The 20,454-nt window shown below is 43.4% G+C and overlaps 1 protein-coding gene and 1 pseudogene across 8 annotated transcripts in view; both read right to left on the bottom strand.

The window, feature by feature from the left end:
- Positions 1–20,454, bottom strand: part of SASH1 (SAM and SH3 domain containing 1) — a 322,628-nt gene that overhangs the window by 61,676 nt on the left and 240,498 nt on the right. For 7 of the 8 annotated variants that reach the window (XM_019951423.3, XM_019951425.3, XM_073789711.1 and 4 more), the window contains 3 exons: positions 11,869–11,909; positions 10,039–10,125; positions 7,128–7,252 (listed from right to left, as the gene is read on the bottom strand). In XM_019951423.3, coding sequence (XP_019806982.1) covers positions 7,128–7,252; positions 10,039–10,125; positions 11,869–11,909 — 253 coding nt within the window. The remainder of the gene's footprint in view (positions 1–7,127; positions 7,253–10,038; positions 10,126–11,868; positions 11,910–20,454) is intronic. The other variant, XM_019951421.3, reaches the window with a different exon arrangement.
- On the bottom strand, positions 3–5,970 carry LOC109552787 (lanosterol 14-alpha demethylase-like; annotated as a pseudogene).

The raw sequence follows: 20,454 nt of genomic DNA, 5'->3' as shown, positions 1-20,454 counted from the left end.
AACAAGAGGAAATGGAAGATTGAAATGGAAATGATGGCCAAGGCTGTCTACCAAGCAGCAGAATGAATCCTTTGGGCACCTTCTTCGCACCACTGTCGGTGACTAAGTGCCAGCCAAAGACAAGGGTCACCCAAATGAAAGGAGAAACACGTCCCCCCCCGCAGGTTTTCATCTAAATCAAACCAAGAGACACAACAGACTCTTTGTGTTCTGTGTTCCAAAAAGAACCTTGATTTTCCTTCTCCAACATCAAAACACCTTTCTCAGTTCAATTATAAGTTCAATAACAGAAACTGTCTGTAGCTTGACCTTTGGGTTACCTCTCTTTGTGGAAGACAAAATATGTAGACTAAGGACATTTTAGTAAAACAGAGGTGGAAGCCCGGAACTGACTTAACAATCGCTTGCTTGTTTTGCTTAGACTGCCTCATGTTACCAGTTCAATGTTATCACCTAACAAGTGTTATGGGATTTATTGGGGATCCTACGGATGAGAGGAAAATAGCAGTTAGATGCCTAGAATATGTTCAGAGACATTTAAAGTTTGGGCTTAAAAACTAGGTTTCTACTTTTTGAAAAACACAGAAGGACAAAATGAAATATTATAGAAAATCAACAAATTTAACCTAGCAGAATTAGATGAAAGATCTTTCAGAATGGCCAATGTGAGAAGTTCCAGGTGTGTTTTCATAAAATATGTAAAAATTTAACTCTGTGTGTAATACAAATAAGTTGTCCCAGCATTAAAATTCTGTGATAAAACAGTTTTTTAGATATGAAGTTAAGACATCGATCAAATCATGTTCCATGAATCAAGACACCAAAAAGCAGATACAATCTGACCTGACAGCCCAGGAGATGGTGCCAGGACTGTCCTTTTCCACTGGAGCCGTGTGGACGTGGCAATGCCAGTCCTCTAGGAAAAAGCAACTTTCCAAAGCATTAGTTCTACTATGAAGTTCTTTTCTGTGCATACTTGTGACAGGAAATGGACGAGGGGGAGGCAGACAATATTGATTAACAGGTAAGGGCTCCCAAATAGCTGGAAGCCCTTGGGCAAATTACTTAACCTCTCTGTGCCTCAGTTCCTTCACCTGGAAAACGGGATGACAATAAACTATATCACAGGACTATTACCAGAATAAAGTAAGATAATGCAGCAGAGCTCTTAGTATACTATACCCATGCAACAGACTTTTTATGACGGTATTATTATCACCCTTGTGGTTTCAGATAAAAGAGAGCCCAAAGTTCACATCAACTCCAGGTATTTGAACTTTTGCTATGCAGGTACTTAATATTATTTTAATCTTTCTAGTATATTAGGGGGATTAATATTGTTCTAATCTCTCTAATACATTTAAGTGACATATTAGAATGCTCTTCCTTTCCAGATATATTGGTTTCTGAAGTGCATTATTCTTCCTGTATGATCGAAATAGCTGCCTCTGAAAAAGGGTGTTATCATTTGTTTTCCAGGGTCTCTGCTCTACTTTCTAAATAAATAAAATCTTCATCTTTAGGAAAACAAAACAAATTCCTCACTAGTTAATCATAAACAGACTTAATATTTTTCTTTTGTTATCCGTCCATTTCCATCATTGACGTTGGTGCCTAAGAGTATACATGCTTCTTCTTCTTTTTTAAAAAAAATTCATTTATTTATTTATTGGCTGCACAGCTTGTGGGATCTTAGTTCCCCGACCAGGGATTGAACCCGGGCCCTCAGCAGGGAGAGCGCAGGGTCCTAACCACTGGACTGCCAGGGAATTCCCCATGTGCTTCTTCTGATAAAGATTCAGATTTGTGCTCTATCCAAATTTACCTTGTTTTTTTAATTTCCTAATTAAAAAAAAAGAAAACCAGGATCTCTAACAATTTTTTAAAGTGCATTTTACAACGAAAAGAACCTGGTTATTGTTTACAGAATCACATTTTTGTATTCCACTCTGCTCCCAAAGACAACTGACGATGTTCATTTGAGAAACTTGTGTATTTTAAAGCAAATTTATAGAGTTTTCGTTTGATTCTGGAAGTTTTAAAATAATGACATTTTAAAGTGTGGGTGTGGGTGTCGGTCTGCCTGTCCATCTGTCTACCTTCATATCTTATTTTCCCTAGTCTCATAGTTTTCTCACACTGGAAGTCTATGACGTGATTCTTAGAGGAATGACCATCTGTAGTAGGTTAATGCTTATTCTATCTTAAAGACCTTTATGGAGAGAGATTCTAAAATGTTTCCATTTCTAAGAGCACTTATTATAGAGAACATTTCTATTATATTTAATCTAAATCCCCTCCAGCTGCGATTTTCATTCATTTTCTTTCATGCTCTCCTCAGTAGAGATGAAAACAAAACACTGTGCAGTACGTCCTCAAGACGTACTGTCTAATAACCCTTCATATACTTGAAGACAGTGAATAAGTTCTTTTCTGAGATAAATTCTTTCCGATTCCAGCCCAAGAGACCTATTTAAAAAAACCCTCAATCACTTTGTTGCTCCCCTATGGACTCTCTCCATGAGCCTCTCTAGCTGTCCACATTCCTATGATTGATGCACAATACCTGCTACGAGGAAATAATTTATATAGGTTCTCAGCTCATAATCTTGTGCTCTGGTATAACAGATGCCCAGACTCCCTTTAAAAGACTGTTCTCTGATTTCCCAATTACTGTAGATATGGACTCACATCTATATACCCTTCTCAGGAGAATTACCCGTGGTTGACAGGCGTTGTCTCCCCACAGATGCCTAGAAGGCTGTTCGCTCCTCCCCAATCAGCTTTCAGCCTCTTCTTCTCTGGCAGGACAAACTCTACAGTGCAATTCACCTTCCAGAGCTCCCCACCCCTCCCTGTGGGATCAGGCTGAGGCGGAGACTAGACTTCTCCTGAAATCACATCTCTATCCAGCTTCTTCCTCTGCCTCTCCTGCTTCCCTCTCTCACTTACAGGTTTCTTCTGAAAGCTTTTCTTCAATAAATCATGTGCACAAGAATCCACATCTCAGGCTCTGCTTCTAGGGAACCTGACGTAAGACAGCTGGCATTAAGAAAAGTTCTCCATGCCCAAAACATCAGTCAAGTCCGTGACAAACATCAAATCCCACAAGGACTTTATTTCGGACTTCCACACAGATATGACCTTGTGGAACCTAACACATATTTATCAGGTGGATAAATACACAATATTTAGTAATTAGATCAAATTACATGAGCAAGTGTTTAGTATCAATATTGATACATTATTTTTTAGGGAACGTGATTATTAAATCATGGTCATAAATCTCTCTCAATTTCCTTAGACACTGCTTCCAGTTAAAACGTCAAAGGACATATTTTTCAACAACCTAGCCCCATCATGGCTGAGCGCCATCATACCAAAACAATACTGCTCTCCTTTACGCAAAGCTTTAAAAGTGACTTTATTCCTTACCCTCCCAATCTCACATACACCACATAAATTACCCAGATAAGTTAATAACCTGTAGCTTCCAAGTGTCTCATGGGCTTTCTATACCTTGCAGAACTAGTCCAACACTTGAATACCCTGAACTTACTCACCAAGAGCTATGAACAGTCTTAAAATTAGCACCTGTAAATGGTGTTGTCTAGAATACGCTAATACTCTAGATCCCCCTAAACGATTTTTTTAACCAATGTGCTGGACTCCTTAAAGCATACAGAGTAAGTAACCATCATAAAACCATTAGAAAATGTTTGAAATGCCATTAGATTTGATGGAACTATTCAGTTAATAAAATATAAAAATCATAAGTTAAGCTGCTGTCTTTTTAAATTACACAGTGTGTACACAGAGTTATCTTGTAAACTTCATTCTCTTCAAATGCTTTTGCAGCTGACAATGGTGTTTCCCATATTGCTTCTTTGCAGCCATTTTCATCTTTGTATTGACAACTGGGTTTTCAGGAATGTGAATCATAGCTGTATACTTCACAGGGGGAAAATACTCAGCAGTGAGATCAAATTCATATAAACAAAGCACAGTGGACCAAACTGTATTCATTTGAACATAGGCAAGATTTTCCCAAATACGACGACGCACTGGGGGATACACTCAGCTCCAAATGACACATAGGCAAACTTCTCTCCTGATGCTGGTCGTCCTATCAGGATTAAGGTCTAGACATTCTATATGGGTCTTTTTTTTTCCCCCCAAACTTTCTAATTAATTCATTTAAATTCATTAATGTTGCAAAAATACGACGTGGAACACATCAGGACAGAAGTTATTGTATTCCTAACAAGTCAAAGAAAAAGAAAATATTACATCTTCTTGGTAAATCAAGACCAACCCTAGTATTTCTTACAGGGACCACATCAACATCTTGCACACACAGTCTTCAGAACTGAATTTCTCACACCGTAAAAGAAGAGCAGTAGGCTATGCAACGTCATCTGAACAACGGTAAAATGATCACAGTACGTTAATTGTGTCTAAATGGCAGCATGTGAACTTATGGTAAAAAAAAAAAAAAGTTTGAATCTTTGAAATATATATCAAAGTACACTAGTGTCTAACGAACTCTGAATTGTGTTCCATGTGCCCCAAGGGCTGTGCAAGTCAGTGCCCTGAACACCACAAATATTTACTAGCTAGTTTATGTAAATAAACTGTTGAAGGGGCATAACTTTAGAAAATTCAAATACAAAAAGTGCAGTGGAGTAGCTAATTAACATTATTTTCCAAGTTCCTCCTTAGCTACGCTGAATGTAAAAACACATAGAAATTTCAAAATGCAAATGTTTTAACCTCTTGTAGAATGTCTTATAAAACAGAATTAGACAGCCACCTGAAACATTATAATAATTCTTTAGTAACATGAAAGCATTAAATACCTATGGGTCTTTTTAGACTCTGACTGACAGTGGGAGAAACACATGCCTGATGCCCTGAAGGACCATTCTTATCATGGTCATTACAGAAGGTCTAACTCTTAATGTTTCTTTTATATAGCAATCAAATAAATTTTAGATACTTGAGCTGATCATAAGTTAAAGGAGGGAGATCCTTCATTTTTCTTCAAGTGTTTTGTCTCTGGCTAAAAGGAAGCCCATCCAGACACTGGTAGCCAAGGATGTATGTTGCCCTGCCAAGAGCAGACCAACAAGCTTCCCTGTTACTTCATCATCTGTCAAAGGACGCCCACCTTTGTGTGCAGAATCTAATAAAGTTTGGAGAACGTCATCAATTTTTTCTTTCTGTGTTTCTGGATTGCCTTATAGGAAATATCATTGATGTCTTGATGAGCTCCATCCTAAAATTAGGCAAAGGCAGCCAGCCTGGCAACAGACAGACTCCATGGCTAAAACCTCCATCCAACCTGCATACAGCTGTGCCACCTTTTCATAGAGTTGACTTCTGATTTCCTTTCCATGTAAACAATGGCTAGCTGTTAAAATTATCAGCTCAGAAAGAGCATCAAACAAATTGGTTTCTCCCCAACTTTGAAAGTATTCCTTTGTTTCTTTTTTGATTATAGAAACGTGCTACCTGAAGTTGACTATGTTAAGGACATTTTTAACATTTTCTTCTGCCCCAGGAAAACTGGGTTAGATACATCCTATGCAACTCCCTTTCCAAACACAGATGGTGTCAGATGCCTGCAGACATCTTCTGCATTTAGATCTGCAAATTTACAATTATAAACAGCAATGCAGCAGCATGACTCACCAGAACGTCAGTAAACATCTTGCCTACCATGGTAAAATTAATACAGGTCCGTGTTTCTCATATGCATTTTCTAGGAATTCAGCTGGACTTTTTTCAAGCGCTATGGCATGCTCAAGGAATGGCACTGGAGAGACGTCTGGTGGATTTTTTGCCCTAGCTGGCAGCTGGACGGGGTGGCCGAAGGCACGGTGGAGCAGGGAGACCAGACTGAGGGTGAAGGGCAGGCATAGGTGGTCACCAGGCACTGCTTCAGTCCCCCAGAGACGCTGGAGGCAAGATCACCTCTGCTCCTCCGAACCAACAGAGCGAGAGAAGCTGGCAGATGGGCATCTGGTGGAGGCCTTGGTCCTCAGGTCTCCTACTACAGGTCCCACCTCCCACTCCCCTCAAGCACTTTTTTTTTTCCAGCATTGTCTCAGCAACAAATCAAACTTTTTTTTTTAACTATTGAGGTTTAGAGTCAGGTATACTAAACTAAAGTATGTCTGGCACTGTTTCAAGGTTTCAGACCTTCAAGATTCTGCTTAATGTTAAAGTCATAACTCATTCAATGATTCCTTAGTGACTTGAAAGTTCTAAACCTGCCTAATTTATGACTTGTCTACACCATCCCGAACCAAGTATTCAAAGTCAGAATCCAAGAATTAATCAGCCAGTTGGTTGGGCGACAACAAAGCAGGAGATCTCTTAAGAATTGCTATCTTGCTATCACAAACACTACTCCGGTGTCCTAAAGGTTAATCAGGCTTCTTTCAGTGCTTAATTTAACTCAGAGCAAAAAAATATGACACAATAAACTGTAATATCTACTCAGAAATGAAAGTAAGCAAAAGTTTAAGGTTTACACATAAAGCCTGACTTTTAGGTTAGTCAAAGTTTAGTTTGTTGAAGGCGTCTTACAGAACTAATGCTTGTAATGGTTGCATTTACTTTTTCTTTGGTGGTTATTTAGTAATTTATCATTATCAATCTTATCAGTATATTCCCATACCCTTTGATGTCCCTGTTCTAGTCTGTTTGAGCTGCTATAACCAACCACTATAGACCGGGTGGCTTATGAACAACAGAAATTTCTCACAGTTCTGGAGGCTGGGAAGTCCAAGATCAAGGTGCTGGAAGATCTAGTGTCTGGTGAGGACCCACTTCCTGGTTCACAGACAGCATGTGTCCTCACGCAGCGGAGGAGGGTTAAGGAGCTCACTGGGGCCTCTTGTACATGGTCACTCACCCCCTTCATAAGGGCTCCACCCTCATGACCTAATCACTTCCCAAGGGCCTCACCTCCAAATAACATGACTTGGGCATTAGGATTTAATATATGAATTGGCGGGGGGGGGGGGCGGGGGGTTGGGGTGGAGGCATTCAGTCTGTAGCAATCCCCCAACATATGTCAATGTCAGGAGGTCAAGTGCTCACAAATGAAAACCACACACCTGCACTCTTACCCTAGCAAGCGCTTCTTCGATGCTGATCATCTTTTCCTTGACCATCATCATCAGCTGAATCCGTTCCTCGTCGCTCATCGTTATCTCGCTGGCAACATAACCCACATCTTCTCCTGGAGATCGAAGAAGAAAAACAATAGGAACAGGTGAAGAAGAAAATAAAAAAGATAAAACAGGATGCCAGTCTTGAAGGCTTGTCATCTAGGACTAGAGAAGGACGTAACTCAGGCGCACCGTCTAGCGCTGTTACTGATGGAGCCACAGGACCAGGAATGGGCTGCTTTGTAGGAAGCCAGTGCGCCTATCTCGCTTGGAAAAAAGCTTCAAGAACAAATGGATGTTACCATGGAAACAAATCCTTCAAAATGATCAGAGCTTTTGTGATGGAGGGTCTAGTGGAGGAGTTTTGGAAAAAGGCTGACAGGGCGTCTGGAGTGACAGGTGAGGCAGAGAACTAATTTAAAGACCCGGCTAGAGGGCTTCCCTGGTGGCGCAGTGGGTGGGAGTCTGCCTGCCGATGCAGGGGACGCGGGTTCGTGCCCCGGTCCGGGAGGATCCCACATGCCGCGGAGCGGCTGGGCCCGTGAGCCATGGCCGCTAAGCCTGCGCGTCCAGAGCCTGTGCTCCGCAACGAGAGAGGCCACAACAGTGAGAGGCCCGCGTACCGCAAAAAAAAAAAAAAAAAAAAAAAAAAGACCCGGCTAGAGCGAACGAGCACTCCAAGGCTCCTTCGGCTGAAGGTTCTCTGCGTCCTTCCATTTCAAACACGAACAAGATGTTTTTGCAGAGGAGGGAGAGGAAACCCTCTTTCACAGCAGAGAACTTGAAGGTCACAGCGTCTGCTGCAGGACAGAACCTTCATCCTGGTGGAAGCCTAGATCCCTACTAATCTATCTGACTGCTGTTCCTCAGGGGACACGTGTAAATAAATATAATCTCAGGTGTGAAACATCTGGAGATCATTAGAAGGAAGGTACTATCTATGCATGTATCTGAAAGTATCACTCTCATAAATGTTTCCAAACCGTGAGGGGAACTCAACTTCTAGCTCAAAACTGAAGGCAGGGGGCTTCCCTGGTGGTGCAGTGGTTGAGAGCCCGCCTGCCGAGGCAGGGGACGCGGGTTCGTGCCCCGGTCCGGAAAGATCCCACATGCTGCGGAGCGGCTGGGTCCGTGAGCCATGGCCGCTGAGCCTGCGCGTCCGGAGCCTGTGCTCCGCAACGGGAGAGGCCACAACAGTGAGAGGCCCGCGTACCGCAAAAAAAAAAAAAAACACAAAAAAACTGAAGGCAGGCAGAACTGCAGAGGGAAAGAGAATCCCTCAGTTAGGATCCTTTGAAAGTGTTTTCTTGAAAAGCGAAACGGCCATCACGTCTCACGTAGGTGAGCCACGTCAGCGTACGTGCCTTTGATCAGCGTGTGGGGAGAGTGTGTCGGTGAAGGTGGGCCGTCATGAGCAGCCAGAGTTCTCACCCTCCATCCTTCTCCACCCTGTTGTTCCCATCCACACCTTACAGGAATCAGTGCCACCAGGATGCTCGGCTCTAGCTTCATTTGCCCGTGGTACAGACGGATGGACTGAATGAGTCTGGCTGCAGACTTGTGGGAACCCATTTCTCAGGACCTACCTTGGAATTTATGTTCCCCTGTGTTTCCTTATCTCACTTCCTTTTTGTAATCAATCAGCCCAGAACACCACTCAAGTGCCCTTTGCCACTCAGCCCCTTGTGCGGGAAGAGTAATGGTGTGAGCCAGGGGAGGGGAGAGCCTGCAGCTTTGATGCATTTTAGTATCTGCCTCGCCTCCAGTGGTGGAGGCGAGTGGTGGAGAGAGTTGCCTGGGTTTAAAAAGAAATGAACGTTGGGCCGGTAAACTGTTGGCTTCCTCCCTCCATCCCCTTCTCTCTCTTTCGCCTTTTCTTTCTTTCTAAATAAGACTTTGTTAGAATCCAAGGTTTACTTTGAATCGTAAGTGATGCTGGGTGTGTCTCAAAATGAAAAACTGGGAATGCTTAAGAATAACTCTCTCACAGCAGCACAACTTAAATAAGCCCACTGATGGCTGCCAAGGAACCCAGGTGTGCCACTGACACACGCTGTGTCCATGTTCCTCATTTCCGTGTGTAGGAATAACTGGAGAAGCGTTCTGCACAGGCTAGGACACCAAGATTTTGTAAAAGAAAATAAGTCGTGTCAGTGGTGAGCAACTAAAAATGTTCATCTAATGATAACCTTATCCAGCCAGACTGGAATCTGGAAGTAGCTTCGTTTCCCCTCCCTGTCTGAATACTGGAGAAACATAAATTATACAACTGGGCCTCAAAGGGATGACATATTTACTTACTATATAAACAACAACAAAAGACACAGCTAAGAGGAGGCAGGACTGCCTTCACAAAGCAGCCCGGGCAAATTCCCATGATGTCAGCCCATTAGACAGAGTTTCCAAGGGTAACAACCCCATAACTGTCCCTGACACAGAAAAGCATCAGCAGTTCAGATGATTGCAAAGGCCCCAAGCGGCAGGGCAGGGGGGAGGGTCCAAAACTCACAAATGCTAAGACTTTCTGGACCTTTTTAGGGTCCATCTTGGCCAGTAAAGATCTCCCTGAGGTTGATGTGATTGAGAAAAGGAAAGATTTGGTCTTTGCTGTCACATCTATAAAAGAAAGGACTGCGAACTCTTTCCATTTTGATTTCTTTGATTTAAAAAAAGAAAAAAAAACAACCCACTGGGATGAAGTCTGAAAGTAATGATAGGAATGTCAGAAAGGCTGCACGGCGTATGGGCACATGCAATGACTTATGCTAACTTACAGCATCCATTTAGATTAGCAGCCCAGGCTTCTTAACATTTTAGAGCTAGAAGGACCTACTGTCTGCTAGCTGTGTTACAGTACCTTTTGAAGTCTGTCTCATTATTCCTTTCTGATTCTTTCGGAAGTTCTGCCAGAAATACTTATTTTTCTTCTTCCAATCTCCTTTTCCTTTAAAAAAAGAAAAAAAAAAAGGCACAAGCAATAAATTCATTAATAACAAAAGTAGTCTCTTCCTTACAACTCAAAGCTTGTAAGAATACTTTGATTTCACGAAAAGACAGTTTTTCTCTTTCAGTTTGTGAAAAGACTTAGAAATGCCTATAAAGTTGTTTAAAAGAAATGCAAATTTCCTAAGAGCAAGAAATGGTACAGTAGGGTTAAGATGAGAAATAAAGAAACATCAAAAGAGCAGGCAAGGGCTTCCCTGGTGGCACAGTGGTGGAGAGTCCGCCTGACGATGCAGGGGACACAGGTTCGTGCCCCAGTCCGGGAAGATCCCACATGCCGCGGAGCGGCTGGGCCCGTGAGCCATGGCCGCTGAGCCTGCGCGGCCGGAGCCTGTGCTCCACAACGGGAGAGGCCACAACAGTGAGAGGCCCGCGTACCGCGAAAAAAAAAAAAAAATGAAGAAGCAGCAGCCCCATCTGCTCTCGTGGACGGGGCACACCCAAAGCTGCGGCTTCGTCACCGTTCGGTGTCTGGTTGCTCCACGGCCACTGGAAACAGGGTCCAGCGGAGTGATGCGCTGTTGGTTTCCGCAGTCTAGACGGGCGGTGCCAGGCAGTGTGGCACAAAACAGACCCGTGGAAAGCCCGCGCAAGGGGCTCCCAGGCTAAGGGCGTTATTTGTCAAAGTGGGATGCCCTCGTTACATTCTGACAATCCCCAAGACTCTGAGAAGGAAACTGGAGTCCACTAGCCTGAGGCTGCCTCTGTACCAGAATGTGGAAGGTGCCTGCTGCCTCTGGGGCTAAACACAACAGCAAATATTACCATGAAAAGGTCAAAGTGAAGTAGGATTATCACTACTTGAATCTTTTTCACAAGCAATCTGGGAATAGAATGTATTTCTTGTAAGCTATACTCTCCCCTTCTCCCATTTTAATGTTTCTGAAATGGAGGTGCAGCTTAAGAGCTAACATTTATCCCACACTTAGCATATCCAGGCACTTTGTATCTAATGGCATATCTCATTTAATAGTCACTCACAATGAACGTATGATGTATCCTTGTTTCCATTTGTGGATGAGAAAACCGAGGCTTAGAGAGGCAAGTGACTTGCCCAAGGTCATAACTAGTAAAGTTGGTAGTCATGATTCAAATCCAAATCAAAACTTGATTTGAGCACTTACGCACCTAATCATGATGACTCTGCCAGGCCTTCTTAGACCCAAACAGAAGAAATGTTACAAAATCAAGAGTGGATTTTATAACACCTTAATTGTGCATAATCTTTCATTCAAAAGTTCCAAACAGAAGGATTTATCCTAAGGACATGATCAGGGATAGGCTCAAGGATTTTCAGTGGTAGCATCGTTTCTCCGTGATAGAGAAACAACTGCCAACAACTTCCATGCCCAGCAGAGCAGAGACTGGTTGATTCAATTATGACACATCCAATAAGACAGAATATTACGCAGACTTAAGAATTTTACTGTAAAAAATACTCAGTCATGCAGGAACATGCTCAGGATACATTCAATTGTACAATACGAGTCATATTATGCTTTTTTGAAACCCACACAAATTCAGAAAAAGAGAGGAAAGCTACACATCAAGATCTTAACAATGTTTATTTCTGGGTGGAAGGATTCTTTGTGGTTTTTGTATGTTCACATACTTATGTGTTCCGCAAAGTATTAAAAGAAAATAATTAATTAAAAATGGTTAAACCAAGAAAAGTGGTACTGACCTACAGAGCTGTCTTCCGAGTGTGACTTATGAAGAGGATTCCTACAAAAGAAAAACAAGTGTGATTACCAGGGAGCTTACCTTCATGTGAGGACTGAAAACCCTCCTAACTAGTGGTACCCAGCATCCATCAACTGAGGAGAGCCAGGGAAATTTCTAGAGAATGTTTATCAATGGCCTTCCCCAGCCATCTGCTGCCTTTCTAGAAAGCGGCTGAGGGCCATTTGTCAACACTAATTAAAGGCTCACTCCAGGGCAAGACCTGTATGAAATGAAGGGAATGGACTTCACTGGCTGATGGCTGAAGCGCCTTCCATTTCTGTGAATCATTACGTACATGTTAAGTAAGATCTCTGCCACTGAGAAGTCTCTCATGTAAGTGGGAAAGAGAAGGTAAATAAAAATAAGAATATAGACCTGGCAGATGAGTCAAGTGGTCACCTGGAGGACGAATAAGGGGGATGCAGGGGTTTGTGGACATCGAGCAACAGGAGATTGGATGCCCCCAAGGAGGGGGGCAGCTAGGATGCAGCTCCTCTGGTCCCTTGCTGCCACCTGGCAAGTGCACTACGTGTTTCTCTAGATCTTCCAATTTCAAAGAGAAGTCAGAAGTCTGCATTTCTTTTACAAGAGCTCCACATTTTTAAGGATGGCAAATAATTCAGTATTTCTAAAAATGTGTTCAAGTTCATTAACACATGTCTGGGCATCAGATTCGGCCCACACCCTCCCCGACCCTAGCTGCCAGTGGGTGACTGTGGATACAGATGAACTCAAATAACCTGAAAAGTAAGCCCAGCCCCAAACGCAGGCGACCAAGCCTTTCTCCAGAATATACATAGACAGATAGCGACGTAAAGGAAGAAGGCAGGGAAACCAAAGAAAGTGAAAATTGGTTCTCTCAAAAGGGGAAGAGCAGGGCTTCCCTGGTGGCGCAGTGGTTGAGAGTCCGGCTGCCGATGCAGGGGACACGGGTTCGTGCCCCGGTCCGGAAAGATCCCACGTGCCGCGGAGCGGCTGGGTCCGTGAGCCATGGCCACTGAGCCTGCGCGTCCGGAGCCTGTGCTCCGCAACGGGAGAGGCCACGATAGTGAGAGACCCGCGTACCGCAAGAAGAAAAAAAAAAGGGGGGGGGGAAAGAGCAGAGGCGGAGCATTAATCTTCCTCTAGGTGGGTCCAGAGCCGAGAGAGCAAGTTCAGCGTCCCTGAGCTTGCTGACCAGGAAAACCAGGAAGAAGGAACCTGCATCGGAACAGAAGCAGGGACGCTCAGGGGGTTTACACCTGAACCTTCACTGCTCGTACATCCACCCGGATGGAGGGTGGAGGTGGCATCTGGCGAGACACTCTTTAGTTTGAGAAAGCATGGGAGGCCAGAGTTCCACTGAAACAATCAGAAAGAGAAGCAGAACGTCCCATCACTTAGCAGTGATTTTCTGCCTACCTGGCGGGTAAAAAGGACCTCTAGAACTTAAGGTGACAGGAGAGGGGCAGGGGGCTTCCTCTCATGCAGAGTCACCTATGATAAGCCATCTCTCTTTGGAACAGCTGCATCGACGCTGGCTGACTGCCGGCTGCCGTCTGAAGACTTGGGCCCTGTAAGCACCTTCAGACCCCACGTCTGCGAGAAGAGAATTGTTTCTGACTAGCACCAAAGCCTGACAGACCTCTACTGTCCATGAGGGGACAGAGTAAGAGCAAAGAACAGAAAACTGGGGAAAGGACTCGGATGCTGAAGAGCTAGACTTGAGGCCTAGTTTCTTGCCCTTTCTACCACGCTGCCCGCGCAGAAAACGTAGGGAAAGTCTACCTCGTCGGCACATTTTGCCACATTTAGCTTCTAGGATATACTCTCCTCCCTCCAATCCACACACAAAAAAAGAAAATCCCTAAACATATACTTACTTGAAAGGCTTCTATGAAATAGCTATTTCAGTTTCCTTCGTTCGGAAAAAACGTGTTGATGCTATTGTAAGGTACGTGGACAATCATGAAGAAGTGGGATGTACAATGGAGGGAGGGTGACAAAACATGAACAAAGTACCGGCAAAGAAGGAGAAGTAACAGCAGAAGGAGGAGGGGGGAGGGAGGAGGGGGAGGGGGGAGGGGACATGAGGTGGGGGAGGGGACATGAGGTGGGGGGGGGGACATGAGGTGGGGGAGGGGAGAGGGCCAGGAAGGAGGAGGAGGATGAAGAGAAGGAACAAAGGGCTTCCCTGGTGGCGCAGTGGTTGAGAGTCCGCCTGCTGATTCAGGGGACGCGGGTTCGCGCCCCGGTCTGGGAATATCCCACATGCCGCGGAGCGGCTGGGTCCGTGAGCCATGGCCGCTGAGCCTGCGCGTCCAGAGCCTGTTCTCCGCAGCGGGAGAGGCCACAACGGTGAGAGGCCCGCGTACCGCAAAAAAAAAAAAAAAAAAAAAAAAAGAGAGAAGGAACCAAAACACAAGCCAGGAAGGTGCTCAAGGCCACAGAAGTAGGAGCAAGGCAAATACCAGCAGACAGCTGAGTAGAGTTGGCTAGTTGACTGGGGATTAAGGCAGGAAATCCTTCGAAAATAATATTTATGCTAAGGTTTGAATACCTAAATTTTGTTTTTTAAATTTTACTCTGTTGCATTTGTAGCTCAAAGTCATGGTAATACGCCTCAGCCTACCCTACTTCAACTGGCCATGATCTACCAGCGCCACCACCAAGCTTTCTGTAGATGCCCTCTGATGGCAAAGGAAGTGGCACATTTATTTTTATACTCACACTAAGGACCTAATTGCTTACAACCAACTATATCAACTATCCCTAGCTCTTGATAAACTACTTACCTGTGTAATAAACTAAAAATATGTATATGTCTTTCACTTTTTCTAAAAGAAATATTTTCAAGGGAAAATGGTCTAAAGAAATAGTACTTTTCTTCAGTCCTTTGTTGATTTAGAATAATAACTTCATCGAGTTGTAAGGAATTCTGCCCATTGTTTAATCCAATCCCAATTTTGCAGAAAACCATGGTCTCCAGAAATTACAGAAGTGGTGCACGTTTCCCTGATTGGTTACAGACCAGCAAGGAGCTGTACTGAGGGATCGCTAGACCAGCTGTCTTTCCAAAATACACCGGACTCTCCCTATCTGCATGAAGTGTATATAAAATTGCCTGTCTCAGTACGATTCTTCAAAAATCCAAAGGCTCATTTCTAAGTTTTCAACCCATTTTTCACTTGTTCCGCCCAATGGGAATATCTAATACTGTAAAAACACTCCAAAATTCATACTACGGAAAAGTTATGTTCTCACTATTACATAGTTACCACAAAATATAATTGTATTTTCCTCTATAAAAAGCTGGCTTACAACTTTTTCATTATTTTTATCTACCTTCTTCAAATTATCATGTGTTTTGAATATTTACCCTTGGGTTTGCATATTTTAATCTATTTGTTACGTAAGAGGTGCTTCTCCTAGTCACCATTTGCATTTCCCCCAGAATGCCAGCAGATGGCACTGTAGCTTCTTTATTCAACTTGCTTATGGTAGCCAGTGGGGATTTTGTATTTAAAATTTCACCAGTTCACAATCTAGATACTGGTCAAAGATAGCAAGCCAATGTTTCAGAAGCACGAGGCCCAACTCATCAATTTACAAAGGGGGTAAAATGATGCCATATCAAGTTTAATTTGGATGCAGTGAATTTTCCCTGCCAACAGCTGGCAGAGCAACAATACAAAATGCCATCTCCTTTCTCCTTGAGACTGATTATAAAATTCATCCAGCAGGAACAAAAATCAATGATGTCACCAAATTCCAAATTCGGATGGCAGCAGGTGGAAGGGATCATTTACTTAACTCCTGGTGGAAGAAATTAATGCTCAGAAGTCAGCTCTAAAGAGGCCTCCTCAGGCTTCCCTCGTGGCGCCGTGGTTGAGAATCCGCCTGCCAATGCATGGGACTTGGGTTCAAGCCCTGGTCCGGGAAGATCCCATATGCCGCAGAGCCACTAAGCCCGTGTGCCACAACTACTGAGCCTGTGCTCTAGAGCCCACGAGCCACAACTACTGAAGCCTGCACGTCTAGAGGCCACGCACCATAACGAAGAGTAGCCCCGTTCGCCGCAACTAGAGAAAGCCCGCACGCAGCACTGAAGACCCAATGCAGCCAAAAATAAATAAGTAAAATAAATAAATTTATAAAAACAAAACAAAGAGGCCTCCTCGTAATACATCCTTCCAGCCAGATACTGCAGACGAAAATGGCAGCCTATTTCTAGCCATCACTTTCACTGTTAACAGTGTAAAAAGGATGGGGATTTCCATGCAGATTTCAACGACTGGGAAGCAATAATCAATATTCGGTTGCACTTTGAGAATCTATTAAAGCATTTAATAGTTTTGCATTTAAAGTCTCTGAACTCAATCTTAGTACCTTTTCATCAATAACTACTACTATTAGACCCCAAAACTGCATAAGTGTAAACTTTCCTCAAGACCCCTAAAACTACTCTAGTCCTCCCTGAAGGTCAAATTCATTTCAGAAAATTATAAGGAATACATGAATTAGATCAAAAAATCAATTTAAGGGCTTCCTTGGTGGCACAGTGGTTGAGAGTCCACCTGCTGATGCAGGGGACAGGGGTTCGTGCCCCGGTCCGGGAAGATCCCACATGCCGCGGAGCGGCTGGGCCCGTGAGCCATGGCTGCTGAGCCTGCGCGTCCCGAGCCTGTGCTCCACAACGGGAGAGGCCACAACAGTGAGAGGCCCGTGTACCGCAAAAAAAAAAAAAAAAAAAAAATCAATTTAAGGGACAGCATCCCCAGAACTGAACCAATTCTTTTCATCCTACACTCCAGTCTTTAGCAAATTCTTTGTTAAATTGCTTCCTTCCTTCATTTTCACTCATTCATTTATTCATTGCTTCTTTCATTCAATAAATATTTATCAAGCTCTCACTCTGAGTCTGGCATCCCTGCGGCACTGAGATCATAGCAGTAAATAAAAGATGGGTAAGATCCCCGTTCCCTTGCAGCTAGGATGGGGGTGCAGATCAAGAAGTAGGGAGAATTTTAGAAAGGATGGACAGAGAAGCCCTCTCTGAAGAGGTGACAGGTGAGCAGATACCTCAATGATAAGCTGGCATGACATCCACTCCCTCCACTGGGGAAGACTGGTAGGGAAAGAAAGGAGGAAGTAAGAGGTCTACTTTGGCCACGTTCAGTTTGAGGTGTTTGTTGAACATCCCTGCAGAGATAGTAGTGAGATAGTTGGATATGCGAGTCTAAGTTCAGGGGACTCACTGAGGACTGGAGTTAAGAATTTGGAAGTCACTTGGATATTTAAAGCCAGGAGACCAACTGAAACTGAACAGAAGCTGAGGCTGAGCTCAAGGGCAATTCAATTTTTATGGAAAAGAAGGGGAAACAGGCAATGGCACTTCTGGGGAGGGGCCAGTGGAGAGAAGGAAAACCAGGGAAGTACACTTTTACCTTTCTGGCTAGAATAATACTAAAATCAATTTAACACAGATGATACTGCTGCCTCAGACGCCATACAGGGTAAATTCTAGGTTGCTCTATTTTTCCATTGAATCTATTGCTTCACAGCAGAGATCCACATAAGACCAGAATGAAAGAGGAAACTAACAAAGGTCAAAACGAAATTCTTCACGTTTGTATATAGGAGTCCACCTTGCCTAAGGACACAGAGGTGGTCAGAGACTTAACTGTGGGTCTGAAGCCAAAGCTTCACCCACTTCACTGGACATATTGCTTCTCATTTACATGAAAGAAAATCACATCACATGATACACTACCCTGGTTCTTGGGTAAGTTCCTGGCATGACACTCAGAAGGATTTGTGAGGAGAGAGCATGTTTTCAAGCCCAAATGTGAACATGGCCAATGGGTTTATAAGACCTAAGTATTTCAAAAACACTTTTCAGGATTCGGTTGTGTTACTACTGCATGGTCCTCTTGTCTGCTTGTCGAAGGAAAGGAAGCCACATCATTTGGCTCAAACCCATTTTTCTTCTTCTAGTTACAGATAAATCGCCTAAGGTACCTCCAGGCAGAGACAGCTCTATCTCGCTGTTACATACTTAGGCTGACACACCAGAAAGGTATAACAAATGCCCACGCATAAAGGAATTCCTAAAATAGACTTTGTGTTTTTGTTCCGATGGACTGTCCAGAAACTTCATTATAACCAAACAAAAAACAAAAGAAAAACTGTTCTAACCTCATTTCTAAGAAAGGACCATATGTTACATGTTACTGGAAAATGTATACTTAAGAGGTTTTAAAGGTTCCTTTATCGTCAGTCTCCGGAAATACACTAACATACATTATTAGTTTATTTCCTGCTGGATTTTGAATCAGAGTTTTTGCTGTGTCTGGGTCTTTGACTGCATCATCCCCTGGCCTGCCAAGGCAGTCCCCAAAGCCAGCAGCAATTTTCCTCAAGATGCAGAAAAAGGACTGAGGCATCTGTGTTATTGAATTATACGTGCACGGGGGAGGGAGAAGGTGGTAAATGGGTTGAGGGTCTTTTTAGTAGTTAATATTCTCTTTTGCTTTATTCTTTTTTTTTTTTTTCTCGTTTTGGCCGTACCACGTGGTTTGTGAGATCTTACTTCCCTGACCCGGGAATCGAACCTGGTCCCCAGCAGTGAAAGCACTAAGTCCTAACCACTGGACTGCCAGGGAATTCCCTTCTTTTGCTTTATACCTTTACCTAAATATAACAAACTACTCACATTTATATTTTTCATATTTAGTGACAAATCATTTTGTGTAAAATAGGTAATTCCTTAATTTGACATTTCTTATTATCCTTTGGGTAGCAAAGATATTTTTCATACAGGAGCATTTCTTCTCTATTTAATAGGAATAAACATGAAACAAAATTCAGCTCACACTATCCACTGTCTGCCATGAAAATTTAAGGGTCACCCTTCCCCCAGCCATGGGGTAAGGGCTGGGATAAGGCATCCGACATGGAGGGTCCCCAGTGCTGGGCGCTCACTCGTGGGGTTGGGGGGTTGCAGGGAGCGAGTGCCTCCTTAAATTCCGTGCCCTCCGTTATCTCTTGCTTTACCCTTGATGGGGCCCTTCCCAGCCAATAACCATTATATTTCATACACACAATGGAAATTAGCTTGCCAATTTACTGGCCAGGATGGAAGGTAACTCTCTTGCCAAGCGGCTGTTTTATTGTTAGAACTCCCTGAATATTCAGTACCGATGACAACGCTGGCGACATGCTGTCACCCTGGTGAACACACTCTCCACACGGGCTTTTTCTTTCGTTTCACAGTCTATTCCTGGCCTGTACTTTCTGGCTTTTTGTTGCAAGGTCACCTTCCTAAGTGATCAAGACAGAAACCAAATCCAAGGCCGTGGCCGACACTGCACAGGCTCAGTGCTCACACGCTCAGGAGTCAGGCCCACCCGTGACGGCACTGCCGCAAACCTAAGCCGTATTTTCCCTTTTTATGTGCAGTAAAACTGTGGTGTAAAAACTGTACCTCCCTTGGTGGGTTGTTAGGAGAATTACAGGAGACAGTGAATATAAAGGGCTTAGGGCAGTGCCTGGCACTTGGTGAGGTCCCAGTAAATGTGACCTCTTGTAACTACTCCCCAGAGCTGCCTCAAACGCACGAACATGCTTGGTCTTTGGGCAGGATTACACCACCCTCATCCCACTGAGCGCTGCCGCTACTCAGCCCCTATCCTAGACTCCAGCAGTTTCTGAATCCCCAAGGTTCCTCTTTCTTATTTTTCTTACATTAACTTGCCTCAAAAAATTTGGACGGATGTAGTGATTTCTCGTCCTCTTCTCAATCTCACTTCATACAAGCAATTCATGTTTTTCTCAGAATTTAAAAAAAAAAGACACAAAAACCATCTAACACAGCATTGTAAATCAACTATACTCCAATAAAAAAATTTTTTTAATTTCATATTTTCCAAAAAATAAAAAGAAATCACAACAATTGAACAAGATTCCAACACACTTTATCCATTTTTTCAGCATAGTATAATTAATATTTGCTTATATCCTACTGACTTCCTTAAGCAGTAAGAACTGTACCAATTTAGATGACTGTGTTCAACACAGTGTATACTAAATAATTCTTCATTTATGTTGAGTAGATTTCCATATGGATACATATCATGGGAAATAATTGGGGCCCATCAATCATGTAATATTAACTTTCCAAAAGAAATGGCAGGGTTTTCAGGTTTAAGAGTGGATATTGTCCCAAAGCAAGAATACCAGGGAATTCCCTGGCAATCCAGCGGTTAGGGCGCCTCGCTTCCACTGCAGGGGACGCAGGTTCGATCCCGGGTTGGGGAACCAAGATCCCACAAGCTGTGCAGTACAGGCCCCGCCCACCCCAAAAGAGAATACCACCTAATCTTTAATTCCAATTTCATGAGGGTCTCTTATCACACAAATCAAATTCTCACACTTGGAAAGTGCTAAAAGAACATTTGAAAAGTTTGAAATTTCTAGCCATGAGTTTTGGCCTCTTCAAATTTTTCTTATTCTACCCTCTGCTTTATAATATCTTTGGTTTTAAAACTGCCATCCTGGGCTTCCC

The sequence above is a fragment of the Tursiops truncatus genome, chromosome 12 (assembly GCF_011762595.2).
Source record: "Tursiops truncatus isolate mTurTru1 chromosome 12, mTurTru1.mat.Y, whole genome shotgun sequence".
In the NCBI taxonomy this organism is placed as follows: domain Eukaryota; kingdom Metazoa; phylum Chordata; class Mammalia; order Artiodactyla; family Delphinidae; genus Tursiops; species Tursiops truncatus.
This window is presented reverse-complemented; position numbering and strand designations above follow the sequence as displayed.